Source organism: Bacillus rossius, chromosome 2 (genome assembly GCF_032445375.1).
Source record: "Bacillus rossius redtenbacheri isolate Brsri chromosome 2, Brsri_v3, whole genome shotgun sequence".
NCBI classification, from domain to species: domain Eukaryota; kingdom Metazoa; phylum Arthropoda; class Insecta; order Phasmatodea; family Bacillidae; genus Bacillus; species Bacillus rossius.
The window spans coordinates 6,386,537-6,398,799 of record NC_086331.1 but is presented as its reverse complement, the minus strand read 5'-3'; the positions used below and the strand labels follow the sequence as shown (position 1 = coordinate 6,398,799).

At 44.9% G+C, this 12,263-nt stretch overlaps 1 protein-coding gene across 2 annotated transcripts in view; it reads left to right on the top strand.

The window, feature by feature from the left end:
- The window catches only part of LOC134529059 (uncharacterized), a 374,727-nt gene that overhangs the window by 332,353 nt on the left and 30,111 nt on the right, over window positions 1–12,263 (top strand). For both annotated transcript variants that reach the window (XM_063362763.1, XM_063362764.1), the window contains exon 7: window positions 11,566–11,685. In XM_063362763.1, the coding sequence (XP_063218833.1) occupies window positions 11,566–11,685 (120 nt within the window). The remainder of the gene's footprint in view (window positions 1–11,565; window positions 11,686–12,263) is intronic.

Sequence of the window (12,263 nt, the reverse complement as noted above, 5' to 3'; positions counted from 1 at the left end):
TCCGCTCACACATGCACAAAACACTGCTTTTCTGCAAGCAAGGTGTTGTTGCTACTGTGGGGGAAAGTTTGGAGGGGCTGTAAAGAAATTTCGTGACCACAATCACTTCACCGGTGAATTTATTGGGCCTGCATGTAATGACTGCAACCTTCTCAGACGCAGACCAAAAAAGATGATTGTGTTCTTCCACAACCTGACATACGATCAGAACTTCATTATCATGAAGTTGGGGTATGACAGTAAAGACATCTTCATCATTCCGAATTCAGAGGAGAAGCTGATAACTTTTTCCAAGAAGTTACATGATAAGTTCAGCATTCAGTTTGTCGATACGTTCCGTTTTATGAGTCGGGGTCTCGCTTCGCTCGCCGAGTTCTTGCCTGCAGACAAGTTTATAAGTACTGCTGAGTTTTTCGCTCCTGATGAGTTGGAGTTGGTTACCCGCAAGGGAGTCTTCCCCTACGACTTCGTTGATTCTTTTGCTCGACTAGACGATACTAGTCTTCCATCCATCGATGAGTTCTTTAATATTCTGACTGATTCTGGTATTTCCGAGGCAGATTACGCTCACGCACAAAATGTCTGGGACAAGTTTCAGTGTGCTACCTTAGGGGAGTACGCTGACTTGTACCTAAAGACGGATGTTCTGATTTTGGCGGACGTATTCGAGAATTTCCGCAGTCTTTGCTTGGAAACATATAGTTAAGATCCGTCTCACTACATTTCTTGTCCTGGGTTCGCTTTCGACGCGATGCTTCGAACCACAGGTGTACAGCTAGAGCTACTCACAGATTATGACATGTATATGTTTGTGGAGGCTGGTATTCGCGGTGGTGTAGCTCAAAGCATTAAACGTCATTGCGTAGCCAATAACGCCTATGTACCAGATACACACGATGCTTCCAAGCCATCCACATTCCTGGAGTACATTGATGCAAACAACTTGTATGGGTGGGCGATGTCTCTGCCGCTCCCCATTCGTCATTTCCAATGGACAGACACATCAATTGATGTCATGTCTATTCCGTAAAATTCACCCACAGGCTACATTATCGAGTGTGATGTGGAGTACCCTCTCGAACTCCACGAAAGTCACAAAGACCTGCCATTTCTTCCCGTAAATCAGTGTCCTCCCGGCTCAAAGCAATCAAAGCTGATGACAACGCTGGAAAATAAAGAGCACTACATCGTTCACTACAAAAACCTACAGCAAGCAGTATCGCATGGTCTAAAAATCATAAGTATACATAAAGTTCTTCAGTTTGAGCAGTCGGCATGGTTGGAGCCCTATATTCGGCTGAACACCAACAAGCGCAAAGCAGCAGCCAACGAGTTCGAGAAGGAGTTCTTCAAGCTCGCTGTGAACTCGACATTTGGCAAACTAATGGAAAACAAGAGACGGAGGCTCAAAATGGAGTTGGTGTGCTCCGAGAAGCGTTTTAAGAAGTTGGTGTGTCGTCCGTCCTTCAAGGATCGCATGATGTATGAGCCAAACTTGAGTCTTGTCCACCTGAACCATGAGACCATCATTTTCGACTAGCCGATCTATGCCGGACTCGCAGTACTTGATCTATCAAAAACACTCATGTACGACTTCCACTATAATACTATGAAACCAAAATATCAGGAAAATATTCATCTGGCATATATGGATACAGACAGCTTTGTGTATGAGATTCAAACACAGGACTTCTACCATGATCTAAGAGCCGACCCTAAGTTCATGTCTGAATTCGACACCAGCTGCTACCCTCCTGACCACCCATGCTTCTCCCCCATCAACAAGAAAGTTGTTGGCAAATTCAAAGATGAATGTGGGGGAGAAGTAATGAGCGAGTTTGTCAGTCTGCGGGCCAAACTCTATGCATACAGGTGCGGTGGCAAGGTTGAGAAGAAGGCTAAGGGCATCCAGTGTTGTGTGGTCAAAAACCACATCACATTCGGTGATTACTTGGATGCCCTGCAAGACCACCGCACAAGGAGGGCAGGTGTTAGAGCCATACGGTCGAGAAAGCATGTGCTGTACAGCGAATACAGCAATAAGCTAGCCATAACATGGGAGGATGACAGACGTTTAATCTGTGAAGACAGCATCCGCACGGTCCCCCACGGCTATATCGGAGGTGACGAATAATTTTTTTTCTGTAAATAGTTTTTTTTAAAAATAGTTTGGTAGTTTGGTTTCTGTTTCCATTCGTCGTATAGTCAATTTTTTGTTTTATAGTTTTCATTTTGATGTATAGTTTCCATTTTTGGTGTATAGTTTATGTTTTTTTTTGTATATTTTCTGTTTAAGTTTATGTTCTTAATTTAATAAATAAGATTTTACCTTCATATTACTTATTATTTTTTAATTGTTATAACCTATATCCCCCAAGGTACTGATACTTATAAATGTCTTAGAGAATGGTAAAATGTAATTATACGCAGACAATATTTGGCGCGCGATACTAGCGACATCTACCAGCCAACTTGAGAACCAAGATGGCGGCACCTCTGGCAACTAATTTTGAATTTGGCGCGCGATACTAGCGACATCTATCAGCCAACTTGAGAACCAAGATGGCAGCGCCTCTGGCAACTAATTTTGAATTTGGCGCGCGATACTAGCGACATCTACCAGCCAACTTGAGAACCAAGATGGCGGCATGCGACACCTGCCTGCCGACTCCCTAACTAATATTTGAATTTGGCACCATCTGGTAGTCTGTGCTGGAATTAAAGAAGGCGATGGTATAATTATAATTTGAATTTCATGCATTTGGGAAGGCAAAGACACCCTCCCCCCTTTTATCATAAAACTTGACGTCAGTACGTGGCATATATAGATTATTTATTCCACCATATCCCAATTGGTCTCATGGTCTAGTGGTCAAGGTGTCCGCCTCGTAACCACGACATCCTGGACGTTTTCACGTCCCATGGATCGAATCCCAGCCTCGGCACTGAAATATTTTAGTTAGAGAAAAAAAATAAAATAATCCCTGCTGCTATCTGGTGGCGACCAACAGAACTATATGACGTCGCAAGATGGCTGCCTCAAGCAGACGGAAACAAGATGGCGGCCTGCAGCAGACGAAACAAGATGGCGGCCACCAGCAGACGAAAACAAGATGGCGGCCACCAGCAGACGAAAACAAGATGGCGGTTGATGTTTACATCGAATTTCAAAGTTAGAAAAAAAATATTCAAATCCAAGATGGCGTCCGTGACACAAAGTGCAACGGTGACGTCACGATTCGAAGTTGGTGGAAATTTCTAGAAATACAAAATGGCGGATGGATTGGCATACAGATTAGCATGGATTAGCATACAGATGAGCATAGATTAGCATACAGATTAGCATAGATTGGCATAGATTAGCGTAGATTGGCATAGATTGGCATAGATTAGCATAGATTGGCAAGGTCAAAGGTCATGATGACGTCATCCAAGATGGCCGCCGATGACGTCATCCAAGATGGCCGGCTCCTGGCTCTTCCGCCTGTTCTTGAACCCCCCATTTCCAACTACTGTAACGGGACATTTTTTCGTGCGTACATGGTTAATGAACGTAACGGGACACTTTTTCGTGCGTGTATGGCTGACGGAAGTGTTGTAATCCAACATGGCTGATGAAGCGAAGCCGTAAGGTGGCATGATCGGATCCCCGATCCCCCTCCCTCCTCCCCTGTCCTCATACGAACCAAATACATCTACTTTACCATACGATTACTTTATCTTAAAACAACCGAGAAACACTATCAGATAAACTTAAAAAAAAAACAATCATTAATCAGTCTACTACAATGCCTTCAAACAGTTGAGAAACACTGCCATGCAAGACGAATTTTCTTCTCCTTAATGCCTGGGGAAGACCTCCTTCTATTGCGACCATGAAAGAGCATTCCACTTCCCACATAAAAAAAAAATAAATAATACTTACCTCAGAAGAATATGTGACAACATCTGTTGGCAAGAATTGGGACTACTTGGAACAAGTTCTTTAGCATGACATACATTAAATCACGCTGATAAATGGTGGTATTATAGCCAGTTGGAGCCTTGTATACTCGTAGCCTCTTTATCTCGCAGCCTTGTAACCTCGTAGCCATGTAGCCTCGTAGCCAGTTGGAACCTTGTCAACTCGGAGGATTGTAGCCGTGTAGCTCGTGGCCAGCTGGAGCCTTGTAGACTCGTAGACTTGTAGCCAAGTGGACTCGTAGCCCCGTAGCTTCGTAGCCAGTTGGAAACTTGTAGCCATGTAGCCTAGTACTCATGTTTCTTCTTGGCCTCATAGTCTTGTAGCTTCGTAGTTCTATAGCCTCGTAGTCTCGTAGCATTGTAGCCTTGAAATCACGTAGAAGTGTAGCTTTGTATTCTTGTAGGCTTTTAGTCTTGTAGAAAAATGTTGTTGGAGCTGTTGGAGTCAAATACAGTTGGAGCCTTGAATTCTTGTAGCTTCGTAGTCCCGTAGCATCGTGGCCTCGTAAACTTTTATACTTGTATTCTCGTAGCCTCATTGCTCTGTGGCTTTTTAACCTCTTAGACTTGTAGCTTCATAGCCTCGTAGTATTTTAGCCTCGTAGCTATGTAGCTTCGTAGACAAGTAACCCTATAGCCATGTACCTGCGTACCATTGTTGTCTCGTATCATTGTAGCCTCGTATCATTGTAGCCTCGTATCATTGTAGCCACGTATCCTTGTGGCCAAATGTCGTTGGATCTGTTGGATCCAAAGACAGATGCAGCCCTGAATACTTGTACTTGTAGCCTCGTAGTCCTGTAGCCTCGTTGCTTTGTACCCTCGTAAACGTGCAGCTTCGTAGCCAAGTATCCTAGTAGTCTTGCTGTCAATGGTCGTCGGTGCTGTTGGAGTCAAAGATGTTTGGAGCCTTGAATACGTGTAGCGTTGCAGCCCCGTAGACTTGTGGTCTTGTAACCTCGTAAACTTGTAGGTTTGTACCACGTAGCCTTGTAATATTGTAACCAAATGTCACTGGAGCTGTCGGAGCCAAAGACAGTTGGAGCCAAAACAGTAAGAGGCATTGTAGCCTACGGTAAATTGGCGATCGTATCCTACCGAATTGAATGTTCATGTAAACGTGCATACCTTTCGTTAAATGCATGAAGTCAAGTCTGTAAGTAGTATCGTCTCCCTCTGATGAGATCGTATTCCTCTTACAAGATCGTATCCCTGAAATGAGATCGTATTCCTCTTACGAGATCGTATCCCTGAAATGAGATCGTATTCCTCTTACGAGATCGTATCCCTGAAATGAGATCGTATTCCTCTTACGATATCGTATCCCTGAAATGAGATCGTATTCCTCTTACGAGATCGTATCCCTGAAATGAGATCGTATTCCTCTTACGAGATCGTATCCCTGAAATGAGATCGTATTCCTCTTACGAGATCGTATCCCTGAAATGAGATCGTATTCCTCTTACGAGATCGTATTCCTGAAATGAGATCGTATTCCTCTTACGAGATCGTATCCCTGAAATGAGATCGTATTCCTCTTACGATATCATATTCCTCTTACGAGATCGTATTCCTGAAGTGAGATCGTATTCCTCTTACGAGATCGTATTCCTGAAATGAGATCGTATTCCTCCTACAAGAACGTATACCTGTCATGAGATCGTATCCCTCTCATAAGATGGTATCCTTATAATGAGATCATAACCCTGTTATGAGACCGTATGCCTGCGATGAGATCTTATACCTGTGCCTTATCCCTTTGATGAGATCATTTTGATGTGACGAGCTCGCATCCCTGTGATGAGTTTGTATCCCTGTAATGAGATATAACCCAGATGAGTAAGTATATATCCGATGAGATCGTATCCCTATGCCTTATTCTTGTGATGAGATCGTATCTCTCCGATGAGATCGTATCCTACCGTATCTTACCGAGTTGAATTTTCTGCTGAATTTTCTTCCTTTTTTTAGTGATTTTTCCAAATGTTCTTCCTTTTTAATGTGCTTCCTAATGTACATCATTTTCGTTGATTGTGCGTAGTTAAGTCTGTAGTCATCATGATTGGTCTTGTGGTTCGGAGACACCTGGGTTATACGTTTGACATCTTACTTGACCTTTTATTAAAATTTTCAAGTATCGAAAATTTAGACTTCCATGATAGGCACAGCGACAAGGTAGGTATTTATTTTGTCGGACAGGTATCTTGTAGAGAGTCATTTTTCGTAAAGAGAATCATTAATAAACTCCGCGAATGGTAATGTAAAATTGAATTAAAAATGTATTTTAGGCTTTAGTTACTCTTATCACTGACCGAGAATCGAACATCGATCGAAACAATCATTAAAACGTGATGTTTTATATTAATTTTGGAATTTTTCCTGAATTTCTAGCTTAATAATTACGGATTTTCATAATGGCTGCCAATACTGTCAACAAGATGGTGAAAGCCCTGAAAATAAATAATATTGCACTCTAGCAGGTCAAAATTGAACTGATATGGTGGCATCACACATTAGCATATGGCTTGTGTACTACGTGACACTAGAGCTCCTTGCAGCGATTACTGAAAACAAGATGGCTGCGGCACTGTCTAGTAGGTCATGTGTGTTAACAAGCGCTCCTTGTAGCGATTACTGAAAACAAGATGGCGGAGGCCCCCTCTAGTAGGTGATGTGTGTTAACTAGTGCTCCTGGTACCGATTACTGAAAACAAGATGGCTGCGGCGCCGTTTAGTAGGCCATGTGTGTTAACAAGCACTCCTTGTAGCGATTACTGAAAACAAGATGGCGGAGGCCCCTTCTAGTAGGTGATGTGTGTTAACTAGTGCTCCTGGTACCGATTACTGAAAACAAGATGGCTGCGGCGCCGTCTAGTAGGCCATCTGTGTTAGCAAGTGCTCCTTGTAGCGATTACTGAAAACAAGATGGCGGAGGCCCCCTCTAGTAGGTGATGTGAGTTAACTAGTGCTCCTGGTACCGATTACTGAAAACAAGATGGCTGCGGCACCGTCTAGTATGTGATGTGTGTTAACAAGCGCTCCTTGTAGCGATTACTGAAAACAAGAGGGAGGAGGCCCCCTCTAGTAGGTGATGTGTGTTAACTAGTGCTCCTGGTACCGATTACTGAAAACAAGATGGCTGCGGCACCGTCTAGTATGTGATGTGTGTTAACAAGCGCTCCTTGTAGCGATTACTGAAAACAAGAGGGAGGAGGCCCCCTCTAGTATGTGATGTGTGTTAACTAGTGCTCCTGGTACCGATTACTGTAAACAAGATGGCTGCGGCACTGTCTAGTAGGTCATGTGTGTTAGCAAGCGCTCCTTGTAGCGATTACTGAAAACAAGATGGCGGAGGCCCCCTCTAGTAGGTGATGTGTGTTAACTAGTGCTCCTGGTACCGATTACTGAAAACAAGATGGCTGCGGCGCCGTTTAGTAGGCCATGTGTGTTAACAAGCACTCCTTGTAGCGATTACTGAAAACAAGATGGCGGAGGCCCCTTCTAGTAGGTGATGTGTGTTAACTAGTGCTCCTGGTACCGATTACTGAAAACAAGATGGCTGCGGCGCCGTCTAGTAGGCCATCTGTGTTAGCAAGTGCTCCTTGTAGCGATTACTGAAAACAAGATGGCGGAGGCCCCCTCTAGTAGGTGATGTGAGTTAACTAGTGCTCCTGGTACCGATTACTGAAAACAAGATGGCTGCGGCACCGTCTAGTATGTGATGTGTGTTAACAAGCGCTCCTTGTAGCGATTACTGAAAACAAGAGGGAGGAGGCCCCCTCTAGTAGGTGATGTGTGTTAACTAGTGCTCCTGGTACCGATTACTGAAAACAAGATGGCTGCGGCACCGTCTAGTATGTGATGTGTGTTAACAAGCGCTCCTTGTAGCGATTACTGAAAACAAGAGGGAGGAGGCCCCCTCTAGTATGTGATGTGTGTTAACTAGTGCTCCTGGTACCGATTACTGTAAACAAGATGGCTGCGGCACTGTCTAGTAGGTCATGTGTGTTAGCAAGCGCTCCTTGTAGCGATTACTGAAAACAAGATGGCGGAGGCCCCCTCTAGTAGGGATGTGTGTTAATAAGCGCTCCTTGTAGCGATTACTGAAAACAAGATTGTTGCTGCGCCGTCTAGTAGGTCATGTGTGTTAACAAGCGCTCATTGTAGCGATTACTGGAAACAAGATGGCGGAGGCCCCCTCTAGTAGGTTATGTGTGTTAACTAGTGCTCCTGGTAACAATTTTTGAAAATAAAGATGGCTGCAATAACTAATAAAGTAGGAACTCTCTAAAACTTAATACAGCCATAATTAATCAGAATCCTGAAACATTTAATCGAGCGACTTACCAGAATAATTACATAAATGGGAATGCTTGCAAAGATCCTTGAGACATGCCAAGTGCTCGGCTACCTGATGGTTACGTGGATCAGCAAGCCTTCACGTATTCATCTCTCGTTAGTAACGCACTAAATCACGCCACAACACCATTGTTCATCCTGAAGTCGTGTTGATTGTAAACAGCGTAAATGAAATACGAATTCAAGCTCTACGAATTGTTTCCACTTACCTTTTAGGATACCTTATCAGCGTACTATATTAAGCAGATAGCTTATGTCGAGACAACTTTAGCATACATCCGCATTTCACGTTTTTGTTATGTTTATTGTTTTGTACTGATCTTACTTAGGTAATTAAAAAAAAACTTCTATCAAACAATTGGTTCCTACATTTCAAAAAAAAAAAAAACATTTAGGAACTCTCATAGTGCATAGAAGCTAAACGTATCCTTAAGAACAGAAGACTGTGAATAAAGCAAAGCACGTTCTGAAGAATGCCATTTACAAATTTTTCATTTCGTGTATTTTCCGTCATTTCAGTCGAGCCGAAAGTGAATACAGGTGTTTCCAATCTGTTAACTTTTAGTAGGGTTGAATGAAATATTTTTGGCACGTTTACACTATACATATTATACCGGTATTGCGTATTACGAAAAATATAATTAGCTATAAAGATTTATGACAATATACTCAAGCAGTACAATTTAATTTGCCGATTTTTTACAAGATTTTTAAGTTTTTACCAGTAAAATAAACCTATAGTTAAAATTGAGACAGTTAATATTAACTGAAAAATGGCTACAAAAAAGAAGGTAGCTTCAAGATGCATTAAATTCATCCGGAGTTAAAAGGCGAAAAATATGATGTTATGGAGACTTTAAGATATAGGTGATGGCAGTAAGATGTTTTCGTAAATCTCTGTCCATGAATGTGTAAAAACAATTTAAAATGTACGAGTCGAATAACATTTTCAAGTATAAAAAAAATTACCAAGGAGGATTAGGATCCGCCATCTTGAATTTTTCCATCTTTTTTGCTATAATTCAAATTTTTAACTATTAATCCCAATTTTTGGCATGTCAAGGCATAAATAATATCTTCCAGACTTTCTATATCTTTTTGCAACCACGTATTTACAAACAGGCTCTAGTCTTTAATCGCCGCTAGGAAATGACGTGTTACTTTACGCAGGAGACTACAACTATCATGATAACAACGCCAGTTCTTACGTGTTGACTTCAAGTAGCCATTGCTAAGTCCTATGCCATGTCAAACCAAAAACATTATGCACGGAGACTTTATTGCAAGCGTTATAAAAATATTTTAAATTGCAAGTTGGAGAGGCCTAATCCACATTAACTGGCTTTTTTTTTTATATTAGTGTTCGTCGAATACAGTACAGGGGTTAGCATGTAAGAAAATATTATTAAAACATTTACATAAATTCAGTTTATATTACTGCAATAATGGTGTTTGACCCGATAAACAATGATAAATTATTGGGATCCGAGATTTACCTAGCTGTGATGTGTTTAGCAAAAAAAAAAAAAGTCACTACCCAAACCAGAAATAAAATTACAAAATTAACATAACACAAGCCACTAAGGGCCAGTATCACCACAACTAGGTGAAACTTAAAGTACCCAAGTTGCACTTAACGTTAATCCGATTATTTTAAGCTATGCTTTAAATGTTTCATTTCACCAGACATTACTCGTACACTGTAAACAAAATTGTATTTTTTTAAAAGGGAAATCGTTGGGAACCCGGTAGCCGACGATATCACTTGTAAATTGTGAATGTTACAAAGCTCTGCCTTGCAAATCTACAAGTGAATCGGCACATGCTAAAAGGGCCTCTGTATTAAAAAATGGCAAAGTGAGTTAAGCATGAAAATTGCATGTTATAGGATAGCTTCAACTATCTAGCATTGAGTCAAACGTGCGGGTTAGCTAATATTAGCTAGGGAAATTCTTAACGTACGCTAAAAGGGTTGCTTAAGGACTGATGTATTCGTTTTCGCTCAAAACTGGGTTGTTTGGACTGAGGCCCTTTTAGCATGTGCCAATTCAAGTGATATCGTTGGCTACTGAGTGTCCAAGGACTACCCTTGTGCCACTCTCGCCTGGAACTAACCAGTGTGGGCGGGAGGGCGGCGGTACGGCTGGGGGTGACGTGGGGTGACGTGAGGGTGACGTGGGGTGACGTGGGGTGATGTGGAGTGACGTAGGTGTGACGTGGGGTGATGTGGGGTGACGTGCAGGTGACGTGGGGGTGACGTGGGGGTGACATGGGGGTGACGTGGGGTTGACATGGGGGTGACGTGGGGGTGATGTGGGGGTGATGTGGAGTTGGCGTGGGGTTGACGTGGGGGTGATATGAGGGTGACGTGCGGGGGACGTGGGGATGGCGTGGGGGTGACGTGGGGGTGACGTGGGTGTGACGTGGGGGTGACGTGGGGTGACGTGGGGTGACGTGGGGGTGACGTGGGGTTGACGTGTGGGTGACGTGGGGTTGACGTGGGGGTAATGTGCGGTTGACGTGGGGGTGACGTGCGGGTGACGTGGGGTTGACGTGGGGGTGACGTGGGGGTGACGTGTGGGTGACGTGGGGTGACGTGGGGGTGACGTGGGGTGACGTGGGGTGACGTGCGGGTTACGTGCGGGTGACGTGGGGGTGACGTGTGGGTGACGTGGGATGACATGGGGGTGACGTGCGGGTGACGTGCGGGTGACGGGGGTGACGTGGGGGTGACGTGGGGGTGACGTGGGGTGACGTGCGGGTGACGTGCGGGTGACGTGCGGGTGACGTGCGGGTGACGTGCGGGTGACGTGCGGGTGACGTGGGGGTGACGTGGGGGTGACATGGGGTTGACGTGGGGTGACGTGGGGGTGACGTGGGGTTGATGTGGGGGTGACGTGGGGTTGACGTGGGGGTGACGTGGGGGTGACGTGTGGGTGACGTGGGGTGACGTGGGGGTGACGTGTGGGTGACGTGGGGTGACGTGTGGGTTACGTGCGGGTGACGTGGGGGTGACGTGTGGGTGACGTGGGATGACATGGGGGTGACGTGCGGGTGACGGGGGTGACGTGGGGGTGACGTGGGGTGACGTGCGGGTGACGTGCGGGTGACGTGCGGGTGACGTGCGGGTGACGTGGGGGTGACGTGGGGGTGACATGGGGTTGACGTGGGGTGACGTGGGGGTGACGTGGGGTTGATGTGGGGGTGACGTGGGGTTGACGTGGGGGTGACGTGGGGTTGCAGACGGTGCAGAGCCAGTACCCCACGCAGAAGACCCGCATGAGGACCAGCTTCGACCCCGAGCTGGAGCTGCCCAAGTTGCAGCGCTGGTTCTCCGAGAACCAACACCCCAGCAGACAGCAGGTGAGACTACCTCGTCCACCACTCCGCCATTTCGGATGGCAAGTATGTAAAAACTTATTTGCTGAGGAGGACTACAATTTTTGAGCTTTACGAAATGAAGGGAATAGTTCGATACGTGGTGGGGGAACCGGTAGAGGAGGAGAGTGCGTCAGCGGCGACGCCACTCCAACACATGCGCTAGCGGTCGAATGGGAAGACGGCATGGAATGGTATTGGTGTTTTATGTACTTAAAGGTACTGGCAGTCCGATATGAGTACATGGACTGATCATGTATGCAGAGGGCCTAAATTCAGTCCAAACTGTCAGTTCGGGCTGAGCGGATAGAACTGAACACCTGGACTGGTCATGTGTGCAGAAGACCTCAATTCAGTCCAAACTGTCATTTCGGGTTGAGCAGTCAGGACTGAGCACCTGGACTGGTCGTGTGTGCAGAGGACCTCAATTCAGTCCATAATGAGGGGTCCGAACTGGGAGCTTGACTGATCTTCACCATAGAAGAAGTCTTCGTGAAGCAACTCGTCTGTAAGCTCTCGGTGGTGTCTGTCGACAGAGCTCGCAAACAATCCTGCAAGCTCTG